This window comes from Callorhinus ursinus, unplaced genomic scaffold (assembly GCF_003265705.2).
Source record: "Callorhinus ursinus isolate GAN/ISIS: 27379988/994484 unplaced genomic scaffold, GSC_fseal_2.0 scaffold1, whole genome shotgun sequence".
In the NCBI taxonomy this organism is placed as follows: Eukaryota; Metazoa; Chordata; class Mammalia; order Carnivora; family Otariidae; genus Callorhinus; species Callorhinus ursinus.
Genome location: NW_027397063.1, coordinates 68,735,159 through 68,754,381, shown reverse-complemented (window position 1 = coordinate 68,754,381; position 19,223 = coordinate 68,735,159). Strand labels below are relative to the sequence as shown.

General features: G+C 43.3%; 1 protein-coding gene across 3 annotated transcripts in view; it reads left to right on the top strand.

Annotated features, from left to right (window-relative positions):
• TPRG1 (tumor protein p63 regulated 1) overlaps positions 1 to 19,223 on the top strand; it is a 219,941-nt gene that overhangs the window by 62,923 nt on the left and 137,795 nt on the right. The window contains exon 1 of one of the 3 annotated variants that reach the window (XM_025876780.2): positions 7,708 to 8,244. The exons of the other annotated variants lie outside the window; for them this stretch is intronic. Coding sequence (XP_025732565.1) covers positions 8,179 to 8,244 — 66 coding nt within the window. The 5' untranslated portion in view covers positions 7,708 to 8,178. Of the gene's footprint in view, positions 1 to 7,707; positions 8,245 to 19,223 lie in introns of those variants that run through there. 3 annotated transcript variants of the gene reach the window in all.

Below are 19,223 nucleotides of genomic sequence, written 5' to 3'. Positions count from 1 at the left end.
ACACATGATTGATATTCACAAGGCCCTTATAGCCCTTTCTGGCACATAGTTAAATACTCCATAGGTATTTGTTAAATCACTAGAAATAAATAAGTATAGGGCACAAGCTGATCCAACATAGCGTTCTTAGTTTTTTTCCTCTGAATGACTAATTTCACTGAGGCATTGATTCAACTTGATGACACCTTGCTTTAGTTGGTATTTTAAGTAAAATTTGGGAATGTGCTAGCCCAAGTTATCTGTGTTATGATTCAAGACAGAGCTGTGATCCACACCGACATTATTCAGCTAATCTGGAGACCTTTAAGAATGTCAGACTTGCTCAGGAAGCAAAAAGTTTGTATCTTACCTTCAGTTTATGATAACTTCATAACCCATTGTTCTGGTTATTTTAACGAATTACTAGGATGAGGCTTAAGCCATAGTGTCTCTAGGAGCTAAACAAGTGACTTTAATAAATTCTGAAGATTTCTGTGCGGTAACAAAGTAGAATGAAAGGGAAAATAAGGCTCTGGCACTAAATCCTAATGTAAGACTTCAGGACAGTCATTCCTCACTGGGTCCTGGTTTCCCAAAATGTCAACTTAAGGAATTAGGTTTTTATGGGTATCACTGGGGCCTCCCCCACAACTTCTTAAAAACTGCAAGTCACAGGGACCTCTCATGGATACCCAGGGAGCAGGGGAGTTGCTCTGGTTGAATTGGGATGGCACCTGCTTGCTCTCCCCCAGGGATCAGCCTGTCCCTCCTGGTAGCCTCCGAGGCACCTTAGTGGGACTTCTAGGGTCCCCTGAATCTCATTCTGGGAACTACTGGGTAAGATGAGACTGTTAACTTTTAGCCAATAGTCTGTGATTCTAAAAATACACATATTTTTTCAAATAAGGTCAATTTCTTTTTGCATAATAAATAATACATATGTACACGTGCTTATATTTTCCACAGAACCCAGGACTTTGCTGTTTAAACGGACCCCGTGCTAAAATGAAAAATTCTTTTGTAATATGAACAATTGCTCTTCAACATCTCTGTTTTTGAAATTCTGTGCTCTGTCCTTCTTAGAGTGGGATCATTTTGGCCAGAAATGACACTGTGAAAACTTAGGATATTACTAGCTTTCTGTTCAGTTTCTACATTTTGAGTCACTGGCATTTGTCATTCCTTTTACCTCTCTTCAAAAGTGGGATAATCTGAAAAAAAAAACTTCCATTTAAAAAAACGTATCTGAAATTTCACAAAGTATGCTGGCATCCCAGCAATCCATGAATATTTAATCATTATCAAGACAGGAGGTTGGAGAAAAAAATCAGGTTGTGATATTTGGGAACAGCAGGTGTGGGAAGGAGGGTGTTGACACCCTCTGAAAACAGATATGGCATGTTGTTCCCTCTGCAGTTCCCACGTCACCTGGGGTCCCATACGTGCTTGAAGAAAACTCTAGGGAGCGGGAGCTTGTCCTCACTGGCCCCACACCCTTCACGTGGCAGAGAGTCTTCCTGGAAGCGTGGATGCCCTTCGGGGAACTCCTTCTCTTCACAAAACTCTTCCTGCTCTCTTTTCTGTGGGCCTGGCATAACGCAACTTGTTGTGACCCCCATCCCTTCGCATCTTTTTTTCCCCCCTTCTCCCTTGGCATATTGTTGTTATGTCTTTTGTCTAATAAGTCAGTGAGGGTCCAGGGATCCATCCCAGAATTTGGGACAGAGACTACTGAAAATCAGTGTTCACCCAGGAACTCTCGTGTCTGAAAATCAGGAGCAAGGCAGCGATGAAAGACTTGTGGGTCACTTTGGCACAATAACCCGTCTTCTGACTTGATCACACACTCCACCTGCCCTACCGCCCAGTGTTGTGACCACACAGGTTCCGCCGCTGCTTTTGGGAGGCGGAGACTGATTCCTCTCACGAGCTCCTGCCCTGCGTTTTTGTGCAGCCTGCTCCATGTCGGAGCTCTCGTCAGGAGACTGAGAAAGTGCAGGGCTCTAGTTCTCAAACTCTTAGGAGGCGCACACCAGCTACCCAGCAGGACTTCTTAACGTGGAGATTCCTGGGCCCACCCCTAGGGGTTCTAATCCAGCAAATCAAGCATAAGGCCTGAGAATATGCACTTTTTACAGGAGATTCTCAGGCAAGTGGTCCCGGAACTGCCTGCACATCAAAGGCTGTCTTTGGGGTTGTCCTTCCTGGGCCTTGCACTAAAGGACACCGTGGCCTAAAGGTCCAGGCTGAGACTGGAGTCATGAAGCCCAAACTGCGGGTCCAGCTTTGGTTCAGATGGTCACAGAGCATTCGCTGTGTGCAAAATTCCTTATGTTGCAGGAGTGTGGCTGGGGCAGGGACTAAGACAGGCAGGAGGAACACTCCCCTCCCCTTCCCCATGTGATCTGGGCAACATCTGAGGCTGTCTGTTTGCATTCTGGCCACAGCCCACAGGAACTCATCAAATGTCAAGACAGAATCACTCAACAGAGTCCCCAACACATAATAATGATGAAAATAAAGTATAAACTTCCCGGCCTAGAATTTAAGACCTTCAATAATATGGCCTTGGTCTCCAGGCCACCATCCCCCTCATTCTCCGCACATCCCATCAGAGCAGGGTGACTGTTCCAGTAACTGGGCTTGGGGGGCAGGGCTCAGTCTAAATCACATCACTGGGGAGTGAAGGTCCCATGGCTCCAGGGTACCTCCGTGGATACCAGGGATATCCCCACCCTGATGTGTCTCCATCACCTGAGTTGTAACCCTGGCATCAGAATTCTCTAGCAGCTTCCTCTCTGGGTCCCCTCCTGCGGTCAGCACTCAACTTTTTGAACTGCGTTATTTTGTTGCTTTCATTATTTTGTCATGCCAACTTAGATTCTAAAGTATAATCTTACTCTGAAAATCAGTTCCTAAGTCATGACGCTGAAATGAAGATGATAGCAGTTTGGCTCTTAGAAGCACAGAAGGCCAGCCCTGGAAGGGCCTTCACTCTGAGCGTGTCCAACCCTCTTCATGTTGTTGACCAGGAAGCCCAAGACCAGAGAGGGAAACTTTCCCAAGTGTATGCTTGCTCAAGTCCGTCCAGAACGTTAGTGAACTAGCACTCAGAAGTGACTCTCCATACATACACAGGCGTGTCATTCCAATTTCATCCTAACTAGTGCCCTCCCCCTCCAGGCTTCCCTTGGCGTCTCTGTGTTTCTTCTTCTTTTTTTATGCTTTATTTATTTATTTGAGAGAGCGAGTGAGCAAGAGAGAGCACACACCGGGTGAAGGGCGGAGGGAGAAGCAGACTCCCCACTGAGCAGGGAGCCTGAGGTGGGACTTGACCCCAGGACCCTGAGATCATGACCTGAGGCGAAGGCAGACACTTAACAACTGAGCCACCCAGGCGCCCTTGGGTGCTGGAGTCTCCGTGTTTCCAACGCTTGTCTTACTTGCATGTTGTTTATGATGGGCTCTTTATTTACACGTTGCAGTTTTGTCAAGTTTTGCCCGCCTCCTTTGATTTCGTCTCTACTGAGACATGTTAACTGTCTCGGGCTATTAGAAGAACTTCGGGTAGGAGAGAAGAGCCAGTGGTAATAATTTCATTATACTGCAGTTTTCAAATATCAGCCTCATCCTCGATTTCATTTGACCTTATAGAGGTCAAATAAATTCTGACGTTGAGCGTCAGAATCTCTGGCCCCTGCCCCGGGTGTGGGACTATGTTCCCCGTATGCCAGAGGAGTATGTCCTGCCCCTATGGATTCCAAACAGATAGAAAAGAGAAGTCAGAAGGGAATTAATGCTGAGAGCAGCATGGGAAACTGACTCCCAGTGTGAATGTGGGTCAGTCTGTTCTCGAACCTGGAGCAGATTGTTTCCCTGATAAAGGCTGGCCTGTGACGGCTGCCTGAGGTCTGTTCTGAAACCCTGTCTAGCTCTGTGATGTCAGGTGGTGACTGGATGGTTTCCACATTCACTCCAGGGCAACCCACACTTCCTCCTGAGCTCCATGAGCAGGGAGGAGCCCCGTGTGCTTACAGGAATGGTGAGCCACACCTTGCACATGAGTCAGGCCCCCAGTCCACCCACGATGGGGAAGGTTGATAGGGGTGGAACCTGTGGCAAGTTTCGTGTTCTCCCACCTTGTCTTGTCTTTGGTTAAATATTTACAGTGAAGGGCATTCCATGGCCAGGCTCTGCCATGTGGGGAGCCCTTCGCTCCTCCATCAGTGGCTGGCAAAGCTGCTCCATTGTTCTCTTCTTCTGATGCTTTTCCTTCTATATTGCTTTGGGGGATTGGGTTTGTATGACTGGCCACACTGTTTGCGAGCCTCAGTGCAAAGTGAAGATGCAGACCCCTTGTTCAAAAATTAAGAATTGCAACATGGTGACAGCTGAACATAACCAAGCATGGGGCCTTTTGTCTATAGGGCTCTGGGCTCCTGCATAGGCTGTTTGCCCAGGAAGCCACCCTGGGTAAGGGTGGATCAGGGAGTGGGATGGGGACCTGGAGGGGGGGAGAGTGAGCGGGAGCTTCATTAGGCCAATAGACACCAGACCATTGCCTTGAACCAAAGCTAAAAATGATGAGAAATTTTCCCCAGCTGCACCAAATGTGAAAAATGACACAGGTGTTAGTGCAGCTTGGTGGCCGGAGAGTTTCAAGCTATTCCACGTAGATGCCATGGCAGTCAAGAACAGACTTTATTTTGCAAAGGAGAAGCTGGTGAAGCTAGGAAAGGTGATCCATAGAAGGTTATGCTGCTTGTCGGTGGTGCCTGGGGACTGGGTCTCGGGCCCTGTAACTTCGGTGCCCTCTCTAGCCCTTGATAGAGCTGGGTATCTGTGAAATTGTTTTCTCTCACTCCGGGTACAATTGGAATTTGGGAACATGAGTGAGATGCAGGAAGGGAAATGAGATCAATGATAACTGGATGGAGAAAACAAAACAGTTTAGGAAGCCAGAGCAGTTTGTCTGAGTCCTAGCTGATACACAACATACAGCAAAACAGACAAATGTCTGTGTAGCAAAACAAAACTGGAAGAGGAAGATATTGTCAAATAAAATACGCACATTTCCAACCAGCCTTGAGCTCATCTGATAAGGGACAGATTGTCCAGAGTAAATAGAGAGAGGAAGAAAGATGCTTTGGGCTGTATTTAGTCCCCTGTCAAAATCACAGGGGAGCGTCATGCTTCTCCTCCTGTTTATCGTTCCTCCGGTGGCCAGGGCTCGTAGGGCCACACAGGGGAGCAGAGTAGTTCATACACCTGTGCATTTGTCCATCTTTCCATCCATCTGTCCATCCATCTGTCCATCCATCCATCATCCATCCATCCATCCCTCCATCAGACATCTCTTGAGCACCTCTATTACCATTGTCCGGTGCTAGATCCTAAAAAGAATGTTTAAGACATGGCCCCTCCCTTTAAAGAGAGCAGACAGATAAGGATCAGGGGAGAAGACTAACCACGGTGGAGTGTAATGCTAGTGAGACCTGCCGCGTGCGGTGGGACTCAAGAGAAGGGGAAATTCATGCTGCCTACATTTCTCAGCCGATACCCTGCCTGCAGGTTCCTGTTGGCTCTAACAACAATGTCTTCTAGTATCTGTTCATCGTCCCCCTGCTTCTCTTCACCAAAAGACTCCTGGGGAGGAGGCAGGGTTGGGGAGCAGGGATGTAGGATTTTTAGAGATGCAATCCATTTACCCTCCGGGGTGTATGTGTATCAATCCTTCTCTGCACGAGGGGGAAGCCCTGGGCTGGTGGTGGTTCTGGTTCAGACCTGGCAAGGATCCGTGCCAACCTGGGCTTTCTCCCACCCACCTGCTGCCCTGGGCATGACTGTAAGGGAGCAGCCCCGCTGAGGTCAGAGAGAGGGCAGCTAGGAGGTCATCAGGCTTACCCTGTCCCCCTCTGCAAAATGGCAGGAGGGGAGGTCTAATAAACCCATGTTTCCTAACTCAAATAAGCAGCAGCTTATATTTTCCATCAGTGACAGCAGGATTAAAGCAGAGGGGGAACTGTAAAGGCCATCACAGAGGAGAGAGAAAGGACCAGACGCCAAGAGAAATGACGTCTAAGGACTTATCTAGTAAAATGTTCCTTGGTGGAGGAAGGCATCATCCACCAGGACACCTGCACACGGCCTTCGCTATCACTGAAGCCGGTAGACGTGAGGTGAATCCCACATGTCCTCATATGTCCCGCCGTGACAGTGCTGCACATTCACACAAGGATTTAGCATCAGCAGAGCTCACCTTACCTCCAGAATCTCACAATCTCCCTCTACAGCCTGGGCAGGCTGGTGGCGGGGGGGTCTGTGTTGGAACTCCCATTGTGCAGAATAGACAACTGAGGCATGGGGAGGACAAAGCTACTTGCCAGTTGATTCCAGTGAGTGGCGACGGGGGCCCAGAGCCCAGGTTTTCTGAGGGACATTCTTCAACGGTCGTGCCTCTCTCAGCTGCAGGGTGGCAGGACCACAGCGTGGGCCGGGAGAAGCCTCCCATGGCCACCGGAAGCCTGGTGATGCTTAGCTGCCCCGTGGACATAGATGTCTTTTCAGAATCTCCTGCCCTTTAAAATAACATGCTTCAAACAGCAATGCATGGCTTGGTCCCAGGCTGGGATCCTGTACCTCTCAGCCACCTTCCCCTCTGCCCCTGGCCGAGTACCAGAGAGACACCCGTGGCTGCGTGGAAGCAGTATTTGTCTTGCAGTCACTTCTCCTGGCCCTGTAGCTTTGTGGTGTAGAAGTGGAGTGACCCAGATACTCCTTATATGAAACCCTCTTTTCATCCTGGGGTCTAGAGTAAGGAGGGCATAAATCAGTTGGATGAGGGGACAGTGGTTCAGTCTGTCTCACAGTTAACTTCACCATCTGCACTCGTTGAATACCAGCTCTCCCTACCAGCCCGGAGCTCAGGCTGCCTCCTCCCCCGTGAAGCCTCCCGGGATTGCTCCCTCTTCAGGGTTCCCAAAGCCCTGGTTCTGATCCTATCCATGGTGCTCGGGTACTCATCCCTTTCTACATATTTCATTTTCCTGAATCTTCATGCCAGAGACTGCCTCGTTCATTTTTCTATTCTTGTCTACACCGAGAACTGAGAATGGCCAAGGTGGTTGCTCAGTTAACTACTCATTGAATGAACGCGTGAATTGATTATGTCCTAGACATTATGGAGGCATGTAAAAAGACAGTTGGTCATGTGATGTCTTTTCACTGCTCATACTTTATACTGACTCTGTAGAAAAGTCTTATTTGGGTCTCAAGATCAATTCATTATGATTCAATTATATTTTCTAGCAGTTGTTACTGCATCAACCCTTACCCTAGGTTTATTTCCTATGCTTCTCCTTTCAAATGCAACATCTCTGAAGGTGGAATGGTATCCTCAATTTACAGATGACAAAAATATCAGCTCAACGTAGTGGTGGTTCTCTCCCATAGGTTGCAAAGACATTTGATGGCCGATTAGGATTCACTAAGCAGATATTCCATGATCAGCATTCATTCAGTATGTATTTAGTTAGTCCTTGCTACATGCGGACATTGTGGGCAATGTATGGGAGAATAAGATGTGGTCATTACCCTCCAGGGGCTCACAATCTAATGAGAGGGACATACACTTGAATGGAAAACCATGCCATGTGGCAAACACTCTAGAAGAAATACTGTGTCTGTGTTTGTTCTCATGGAGATATACTGCTCTGCATGTCCTCTATATCTCTGATGCGAATGTGGTGATGATGCTCAAAATCCCAAAGAGCCAACAAATCAAGTCATCACAAAAGAACACTAATAATAGGAACAAAGGCTTCAGGCTTAAGCTTCCTTATAGCTAATTGGGAGCATGCCGATGACGTGAGGGGATGGACAGGAGACTGCTCCTGCTCACCCCATCAGAAGATTTCAATCAGAGAGGAAGTTGGCAGGAAAATCCCGGCCTTCTTGAAGAAGAGGATGAGAGAGAGGTGTGTCACTAGAACGAGAAAGGCCCCACCCACAAACCTGTCCCTGACAGGTTGAGCTCCACCCTGTAAACGTCCTCAGTCTTCTCATATGACCCTTTGAGACAGAGCACGTAACTCTCAGCCCACTGGGTGAGGCAGGGTTCAGACTGAGGGGGTGACAACTCAAGGGTACCCTCGTGTTGGGCTTCACCTGAGCCAACCACATTTTCGCTGGCCACTCTCTATGCTCTGGCCCCCCTCATTCAAGAAGAGAAAGAAGAGCCTTGAAGATCCGCTACAGCCTCATCAGGTAAGAGCAGGTGGATTGTCCTCGGTTCTGCAAAGAGATGGGGTTTCTCCCTATGTGTTGATTGCTCCTGGCCCCTAGCCTGGCTTTCTGGTCATTTCCACCACTGACTGGCAGTTACGTCTAGGCTTGTAGTTCACCTCGACCACAGGAAAGTCCTCCCTTTGTCCTCACTGCCAGGGTTGATGAGGTTTGTAGACCAGGATTGTTCAGCCTATAAAATCACTTGACATACTTATCTATATATTGATTTTGATCTCAACTGCCTTTAAAAGTGGTGGGATAGGTATAATTTTCTCTATTCAGTGGCTTAGTGAACAGAGGCTTGGTGAATTGAAGTGATTTGTTCCAGTATGATCAGCAGGCTAAGACCAAGATTAGATTTTATTCCTCCTTCTCTCTTCCTCTTCTGTACCACCCAGCAGGTCATACGTTATCTCAAACAGCCACGAAAAGTGAAAGGGCTTCCTGAACTGTCAAATGAGAAACAAAAGGTGTTATTTCCTTACAGGCAGGTTGGGAGGGATATTTCTGAACTCCTCTGAGACAGATTTTATAATGATATATAGGCTCCATCAAATAGGGCTATTTCTAGAGAACAAATGAGAATATGTATATAAAGAGGACTTGCAAACCGAAAAGTGATATGCAAATGTGGGAAAATGGCTCCATAGAGCCCGCAACATGCTCTTGCTCTCTGTATAAGAAGGCTTGCATCTGGGGCTGGATGACACTCTCCTAATGTCATCAGGAGCATTATGAGGCACAGCTCACAAAAGCCCTGGGGAAATATTTAGCTTTTCCATCTTCTTGTGGTATGTGGAAAAGCAAATCTCAACGAGGAGGGGAGGGAACACCCCCAAATCCTTTTCAAATTGACTCCTGCAATTTCCTCTCATATGACAGCTATCATTATATCTCATTGTTCTATAGTTTTAAGAAAATCTCATCTTCAGTGATTATGTAGTTTATTTTTTAAGATGCTAAGTTTAGCTATCATTTTCCCTTCATGCTCAAAAGATTGTATCGTTCTTAGTTGTGGAAGCAAGTATTCTGTGCACGTGTGTGTGTGTGCGCGTGTGTGTATGTTTGAGTTTGTTATGACAGTGCTAATATTCATCCCCATAAGCCCACCACAATGCAGTGGGTTGCCATATTACACCATCTTTGGCACGCTTCTGTATATTCTTAGTGTCTGGCTGTAAGCATCTTGATGAAGTCACTTAATCAATTACCTTATTCAAAATGGAGAAACTGAAGCCCGGAAAGATGACATGATGTGCACAAAGTCACAAGGCCAGCGATCATTAAAGCTGTCAGTCAAACGCACATTCCTAGTCTTTCACTGCCCAGGATGCATAGTGAATGGTGCTGGGCATCCCTCAGCAGAAGCAGGAGCTGTGTCATTTGGGGGATTGGATCCAGATGTCCTTTAAGATTCCTTTCAATGGAACATTTTAGAGCACTTTGGCCTTTTCTTAGCATTCAATGGAAATATCATACCCTGCAGAGAGTAGGGGACTTTTCTAGAGAAGACTCTTTCCTTCTTAGCTTGGTTCTTGTGCAATATTTGTTTCAGCCAAATTCTGGAACTTCTTCTTACATGTAGGGTTTGGAGATGTGCAAGCTCTGGCGGCATCTTCATTTTGTTCAGCCAGTCTAGATCTTTGTATCTTTTAGGCCCCTTCTAAAATGGTCTAACCCAGTTTAACTGGTTATAATTCTGCTTGATCTTGAATTCAGAATTATGGGATCCAACAGCAGGGTTGAACTCTAGAGTCCCTTTAATCCAGGGGCTGCAGACCAGCAGCCACAGGTGAGTCCAGCATTCAGATGTGTTTTGTTTGTGGTGCAGTGGTAAACAAAATTGAACCAGTTGCAAATATTTAACATCCAGGAAATTTCTTGTAAAAGTTCAGATATATCATTTTTCAGGAAGATCAGAAGATCTGGTTATAGTGGGTCCAGATAACCCACGTGGAAAACATATCGGCTGGGTCTGGGCAGCATGTGCTTCTTGTAGATGGAGCATATATTCCCCAATCATTCACATCTCTGTGGGACCTGATTTCAACTACCAGGTATTTGCATTTGTCAATGCTGTTCTCTTCCAATCTGTCATGGGCTCAAATCATTCTATGTTTCAGGAGAAACCTAGTTCCACATAATGATAGGCCAGGCCACACATCAATGTCACCAGGGAGGAGGTGAAATTAATTCTTTGGTCCTAACCTCTTATTATTTGTGAGGTAGGAAGAGAAATGATGACTACAGCAGAACATGCCATTGGCCTTAATACCAACCCAGGATATTAAGCCAAATGTCAAAGCTCAGTGACTTGAAAGCTTAAGTATTCAGCTACCTGACACAGTTCCAGCATAATCTCTGGGTGCCTACAAGAGAAAAATTGACAAGTGCAGGGTAATACTCTTTACTCAATAGATCAATGTCACAAAATAAGAAAAGAAATTATGATGTGTGATAGCACATAGAATGCAACACAATGCTCCACATTCCCAAAGAATACAGAACAAATTGCTGAAATTCTGGAAACTAGCCCAATAATATGTTTTCTGTAATCCATTCACTAATAAAATAATCACTTCTTGATCACTTACAGTGTACATCACCCTAAGCTAGAGGATTTAGGGATGAGGGGCAATGACGCTTCCCCAAAGGGGCTTACTAGCATTGAAAATGTGCCACACAAATAACCACAACACAGGAGAAAGTATGATAAGTGCTACAAGAAGAAGAAAGCCAATGTTGGTTTTGCTGAGTAAAGAGATATTCATGGAAAGTATGTAGGTTGCCACCAGGATGGTTGTAAGGAGGAAATGGCATTTCACCTGGGCTTTGGACAGATAGAGGTGGGAAGAGTTTCTGGCAAAAGAAGAACTTAAACTCATTCAGTACTATCTGAAGTGTACTTGAGAGAGAGAGAGTGAGAGTGAGCATTCATTGTGGCTAAATATAGGGCCAGTGGGATGGAGGGGGATTGAGGCTAGAAATGTGGGTCTGTACCAGATCTTGGGTGCTGAGGTCAGACAGGCTAAGGGCTTCAGCAGAGGCACAACATGGTGGATTCGAGGAACATTGCAACTATTGACCAGACATTTAATCCAAGTTCATGGCTATCCAATTCCATAACTTGGCAGTGACAGAATATCAGTGTAGGTACCATTGAGCTTAGCTTTAAGTGTTTCAAAAAAATTGAGAGGAAAAAACCAGAACTGAGCACTTCTAAACGTGGTAGACAGTATCAGATGCTTAAGGAGGGAGGCAAAGTGGTAATGTACAGAAGAATTACAAAGATGGATGAACATATTTTTTAAAATATGTTGAGCAACTTGTAAGGAATACCTGGGGGAAAAACATGGTTAAGATTTTTCCCTTTTTTTTTTTTTTTTTTTTTTAGAGCAAGTCTATTCCTTTGGGTTATCTGAAAGTTAGAAAAGTGATGTGCATAAGTTCTTGTGGGATGTGGAGCGTTATTTTTAGTTGATAAGCTTTTTCCTTTGGTCTGGAAAGCAGTCACCCCCCAAGGAATAGTTATAGAAGGCCCTTGGATGTCCTAGCCCTCAGTGCTTCCATTAAAACACTGCTGGAAAATTCCACAAATATTTGAAGGCTTCACTGTAGTTTACAGCATTCCTGATGAATTGAAAGGAAGGTTCTGGTCTTGTAAAGGACTCCACCAGTCACCAGAACAATGTTTCCACACACACCACAAAGTATTTGTGTAATTAACCAAACTGTTCTAACTTTCATGAGCATGCTTGTGTGTGAGATTGGTTCAGCATTGTACCCACGTCTCAAAGGACTGTGCTTCAAGGGAAGTATGCAGGTGATGTGGCACAGAGTAAAATGAGGTATGTGAACAAGATTTGTTCATTTAAAGCTATTTATTGAATATCTGTTCAATACAAATATCACTTCAAGTTTCATTCATTCAAGACTATTGAATATAGGTTCTAGGGTTTGGGAAAACCTCTGCGATGAACAAGAAGAAGTAATCTCTGCCCCCAAGTAGCTTACATGTCTAATGAGACAGATGGAAAATCAATCAATCAGTAAAATGTACAATATGTGAGATATGATAGGAAGTCTTGGAGAGCTGAGATTTTGGAGAGTATGCTTAGGGAGAAATAAGTTGCTCTTTGAGTAAAGAGCCTAATGATATAAGAGAGTGAATCATGTAAATAACTGGGAAAATAGTGTTCCAGACATTAAGAGCAGCAAGTGCAAAGGTCCCGAAACAGGAGCATATCTTCCTGGCCCCTTTAAAAATATCACATAGAGTAGACAAATCCTTAGAAATAAAGTTAGAAAGATGATGGTGGGGTGGGGAAGGGACAAGGATAATGCAGGCCCAGTAAGACACAATAAGGACTTTGACTTTCACTCTGAGGAATAGGGGAGCCATTTGCAGATTTTAGACAGAGGAATGATATGGTCTAACCTCATTTCAAAGGGAATCCTTGGTCTGTGTGTTGAGAATAGATGAGGGTGGGGTGGGGAGAAGGCAGGCAGAAACAAGGAGATTCATAAAGGAGTTATTGTTATAATCCAGATGAGTGATGTAGAAGCTTGGACAGGTTGGTAGTGGAGGTGATGAGGACATGTGTTTGAATCTTGTGGTTGAGATGGATTGAATGGGGAATAATGAGACAGGAAGGAGCCAAGGACGACTCCAAGGCTTTTGCTGAGCACCTGGTAGAAAGTAGTGGCCTTCTATCTGAGATGGAGAAGAACATGGCAAGAACAGGTTTTGAGGGAACACTAGATTACTTTTGGACAGGTTAAGTTGGAGATGTTGAGTAGTGAGTTCATAGACAAATCTGAGATTCAATGAGGATATCTGAGCTGAAGATAAAAAGTGGGAGTCATCAAAATTTACGGCAATGAAATTAAATAAGATTATCAAAGGAGTTAGTATAGACCGAGAGAGAGAGAGAGAGAGAGAGAGAGAGAGAGAAAGAGAGAGAGAGATTGAAGGGCTGACTTGGATACTGCAAGGTTTTGAGTTAGGGAGGTGAGGAGAATCCGGTCAACAGTGTACTAAAGGGGAAAGTGCATGGTAGGGGCAGTTCTACACCAGCAGAGAGAGTTCCTTCACTGAAATTGTTTAGAATCCCCAGCACATGGTACTAATGAAAAGCAATTTCATTTACATTTTCTATAGACAGTGTGCCCCTTAACCATCTGCACCCTGGAGCAGACCACTCCTTCTACTCCCACCACCCGATAATCCTCTCTGGTCTCATGGGAACCAAGAAAAAAGATGGAGAGGGAGCAGCCGGAGTGGTGGCCCACACGAGGTGAGTGCCATGCACTCTGGGATCCAAGTGCAGAAGCTTTCTGAGATGAGGGAGGTCAGATGGCACAGATGCTCCTGAGAGGTGGAGGGAGGTGAGGTCAGAGATCTGAACACACAGCAAGCAGTAAGAGAATGGGATTAGAGGAATTGGAGCTGATGAATACAGATGTTCTTTTCAAGGAGCTCATTTGTAGAGGGACTCAGAGAAAATGGATACAGAGTGGATGGGAAAGAGGGAGGCTTCCCGCCCCCCCCCTTAAAATGGGAGGAAATGATAGGTGCTTTTATAGAGCTTGTAACTTGATTGATACACATACAGTATTTTCTTTCTTTTCTTTTTTAACCTCTGTGAAGTAGTCTTGGTAAGGGTAATCTTCTTACATTTTTTCAGGGAAGGAAAATAAGGCTCAGGGGGTTGAAGTCCTCTGCCCCAAATCTCACAGCAATCTAATGAGATGGGACTCAAATCTGGGCTCGGAAAATCAAATTCATTGTTCTCTTCTCTGCCACTGCCTCATACTACACAGATAATTTTGGAGGTCAGGTAGAGCCTCAGAACTCTCTCTAAAGCTTTACAAAGCTTTCACTTTGTCATTGTTTAAGCACCTTTCATACAGTCCAGGGAATCTGGACTTCACAGCAGGGCATCCTGAACTGTAAGTGCTGTTACACCAGATGTGGGATGTCTGGGGCCCTGGGAAGGAACTCAGCATCTGCATCGATGAAAACTTGTAATATTTGGAAAAAGTCTTCCAAATATGGTCAATACGGGACTTCATATTGAGCCATCTCCATGCTGGAGCATAAGAATACAATTTCTTTTCTTTTTCCTTTTTTTTTTCTTTTTGAGAATGCAATTTACGATACATCCTTAATGCTGTCTGCCGATTTCTTTCCACGTGAAGGTCATACATGGTTAAAGTTCTTCCTGTTTACATGGAGCTCCAACCATACATTTCTGGGTCTTCAATCCTACATGGGTCCCAAATGTGACATTACTACTCTGTAAGCAGGGCTACATTGAAACCTATATTATTTGATCCAGCCCTAAAACAAACAAGAAACCAAAAAACACCCCACATGTTTAGAATAAAGAGCTCTGCACACCATTTGTCTTCCCCAGTAGAGCTCTTCTCTGCCATCATTCACGGGACCAAAAGGCAACTCCTAGAGTAACATGTAGCCCTTGTCTTTTAGCGGGGGGGTCACACTGGGTCCTTGACGTCTGTTCGGTGTTTTGCTTTGTATAAGTGCTCTTAGATCCATAAATATCCAGACAGCTCAGCATGACTCTGCACTGCCCCTAGAATGCTTCTTTGCACTTTGTGCCGATTACTATCTAGGTCTTTATCCGGTCATCTTGTAACTATCTCTTGGCAGATCTGATTCTCTTATAGACAACTTACTCCATAAGGGCAGAAATTGTATTTGCAGGTTTTCTTCTACTCTCCATTTCTCTGTCTTCCCCAGCACCATGCTTGCTATAGAGATGGTTTCCCAAAATGTTGGGAACATTTTGATGTGGAATTAATAAATTAAATGAAGCATTTTGTACCATGTAGGGTTGTACTATGGAGATTAATCTATGTCACACAGAAAAAAATAGTGTACCTAAGTTCAAGCTATTCTGATATGCAGAGTTAATAAGTTAGGCAAATCAAACTTACAACTTTGGAAGCCAACTGGTGTGGTTCATTGTGCTCCTTAGTCAGAGATACCTCAACCTGTGTAACTGATAACCCTATTTTGAAAATTTTATACCATCATTACACACACCTATAACTTTCAGTAGTGTTAGTATAATCATTAAGAGCTACTGACATTATGAACATTTGTTTAATTGTTCATGCATTTAACAAAATGAAGAATTCTTGTGGATCGGTAAGACCAAAAAAAAAAAAAAAAGGAGCTAATAAAACTGTCCAAACACACACACACCCAAACTTTCAATCTCACAACTTAAAAAAGCATGGCAAGTTAAAGCAAATACTGGACTCATTTAAACCATTAATTGTAAAACATGTATTTTTTTAAAATTACAAAATTCTCTCCTGATGTGCAGGAAAATTGGTTATATATTTTTTGTTATTTTTTATTGAAGTATAATTGACATATAACATTATATTGGTTTCAGGTGCACAGTGTAATGATTCAATACTTGCAAATGCTGTGAAATGATCACCATAATGCATCTAGTTAATGTCTATCACCACACATCATTACAAGAGGTTTTTTTTTTTCTTGTGATGAGAACTTCAAAGATCTACTCTTAGGGGTGCCTGGGTGGCTCAGTGGGTTAAGCATCTGCGTTTGGCTCAGGTCATGATCCCAGTGTCCTGGGATTGAGTCCCACATTGGGCTCCCTGCACTGTGGAGAGCCTGCTTCTCCCTCTGCCTCTGCCTGCCACCCCCTGCTTGTGCTCTGTCTCTCTCTCTCTCTCTGTCAAATAAATAAACAAAATATTTTTTGAAAATCTACTCTTTTAACACCTTTCCAATATGCAACATGGTATTATGAACTGTAGTCACCATGCTGTATATTATATCCCCATGACTTATTTAGTTTATAACTGGAAATCTGTACCTTTTGATCCCTTCCACCATTTTCCCCACCCCTCAACCTCTACCTCTGGCAGCTACCAATCTCTATCTATGAGCTTGTTTTTTTTGTTTTAGTTTTAGCTTGATTGATTGCTTTCTCTCTCTCTCTCTCTCTCTTTTTATTTTTGATTTCGCATATAAATGGGAAATCATATTCTACAGAGACTTAAATTCTACAACATTTCTGGGAGGGGAAACTTGGCCAGATCTATCAAACATCTGAAATCTACAAACTCTTTGACCCAACATTTCCATTTCTACAATTTATACTGAGGAAAAAAGTAAGGATCTTGAAAAGTTTTACCTACAAGGATCTTCAGTGCATAGTCATTAAAAAACCAAAGTAAAAAAGCAGCAACATGAATAAGAAACAATAGGGGATGAGTCAAATAAATAGAGATGATTGCATAACAGAACTTTTGCAGCCACTGATATGCTGCTGTAGGAAATTATTTATTAGCTGAGTAGTTTAGTGCACTGATGGAAAACAGGGCCTTGAGGTTTGAGAAAACTTTGATCAACTTAGAGCTCTTATCACTAACTGTGTGACCCTGAGCAAATTCCTCAACTCTTCTGAGTTTCAGTGTCCTAATCTGTAAAATGAGAGTAACTCTAATACCGGACCACAGGGCTATGGTGAATTTGAAATCAGCCAATGCAGTTAAAGCCAAGTGTTTGGCACACAGTATATTCAATATAGTAAGTATATGTACAATATATTATTCAATATCTGAAGTGTAAAAGGAAGATTTTGAAACAATATTTATAGCATAACTTCACTTTTGAAGTAAAAAACTGATATTATCTACAGATATAAGTTGAAGTCTTAAAAGATACACATCAAAATTATTTACTTTCATTTTCCCTGCATGGTAGATTTAGGGGAAGATTCCTTCTCCTTTTGCATTTTATGTATGACCTACAATGTAATAAGAAAAGTTAAATGGGTCCATATGATCATCATTATCAATCCCTATAAATGAACATCTATCAACACAGGAGTTCTTTGCCTGTGTTATCACTGCTTCTCTCATTGTCAAGTGACCAAAATCTCTTTAAATCATTGTCATGGAGGCCATACATGCTGTGGTTGGTAGTGCTAGTGATTACCTATAGGTTTCCCTTGCTACTCTACCCTTGTCCTCTGCCATACCCTATGTGGTGTATATATTAAACATTTAGTAAGCATCCTTCTGTTAAGAACACTGGGTGTTGATACTGGGGTGGAATACAAAGCAGCATGAGGGATGGTTTCTGACCTAGAGGAGCCTATAGTACCTCCGAAGGGAAGGGCACTTACCTTATGGTGCAGGTAATGCTTCACCTTGTTGAGGAGATCCATCTGTCTCAAGTGAGTTTGGATAGCTAGGGAAAGCTGCCTTAAGGAGGTAGGGTGGAGCTATTAGAGGGACATTAAAAACAAGTGTATTTCCATAGCCCACAGTTAGAATGATCTCTGACTGGGACGGAGCCGTTCCAAGGTCCTTGTGTCACCATTACCTTTGATAAAATTTTTTTTGTATGATTGCCTCTTTCCCCTGGTTTTCTGAGGTCTTTGATGTTTATTCTCATATTTCAATCAATTCCTTTTGTGTCCATACTCCCATGACTCTGATTTATATCCACTTGGTACACATCCTTGAAACATTATTTTTCACAGTTTTTTTGGCCTCAATCATAAGTATAATGTATGTTCATGCAAAAAAATTAGAAAATTTAGAAAAATGTAAAAAAAGAGTAAAAATCATCCATAAGCCAGTCATGCAGTCATAACATTTTGGTGCATGTGTTTCTAATACATGTGTGGGTGATATTTTAATATAATATTTATGATCCACATTTCTGTTTCATAATAATATATCTTTTCATGTCAATTAATATTTGACTATAGGCTTATGCTGTGACATCCTTTACAACCTCCCCCTCCTAGAGAGAAGGAATGCAAAAGGAGAAGGAATCTTCCCCTAAATCTACCATGCAGGGAAAATGAAAGTAAATAATTTTGATGTGTATCTTTTAAGACTTCAACTTATTTAACACTTCTGTATGTTAATTTCTAGGACTTTTCTTTGCTTATTTATATATACTTCAGGCTTTAAAAATAAAACCATAGTTTATGTGTAGCTTCGGACTCTGCTTTTTTACTTAACAATGTTGTGTGAATTTTTATCCATCATGTAACTATCTTAAATATATGATTTCTAATGGTCCCATTATATTCTACTAGGGGTGTGTACACAGAGTTGATACAATAAATACCTTTAATTTTAAACCTATCTAATTTAGGATTGATGCTTAAATCATCACCCCTTCCACGAAGCTCTCAACTTCATACAAGAAGATCTAGTTTTGATTCACCTTTGAACTGTAGTTGTATAGCCAACTGAAAAAGATAAAATCCTTTGTTCTAAGATGAAATTCTCTCAAGAGAAGCTTCCATGATGTGAAGGGATCCAGGAAGTTATGTCTAGGTCATTGCAGAGAGTGGAGAGGAGGACATGACCCATGACCCACAACACTGTGGTTGGTTGGGGTGGGAGAAGAACTTGACCTTGAATGGGCCAGGTGGGCAAGATGGAGGGCAGGATGAATGCCTAGAAAGGGCGCCATCCCCAAAGGGTCATCCTCACTGGTTAGAGGGCAGCTAATGAAACCAGGCAAGAAGTTCCCACCATTTGGTGTTTCTTGTTGAATTAAAAACCAAAACCAAAACAAACTAGTAACTTGTTCTTCTTGTTGGTTTCTTATCCCTGGTGCTCTTAAAGATGTGATCCTTTATAAATATATAACCAAGGACTAGAAAGTTTTGATTTGTACTGGGATGAAGGTGATAAAGATAAATATATTCTACCTTGTTATTTTTGGTGTTTGACCTGCTTTGAAAATGGCTTCCGAGCTCTCCAATTCGATTTAGAATGGGGGCTCCAAATCAGGCCTCTGTGGAGTCCTAGAGTAGCAGAGCTGGAAGGAAATGTGGGGGCCAAGTAGTTCAAGTCCCCTCCTCTACATGTGAAAAAGACAGTGCCCAGAGAGAAGAGATGACTCACATCTGAGACAATGG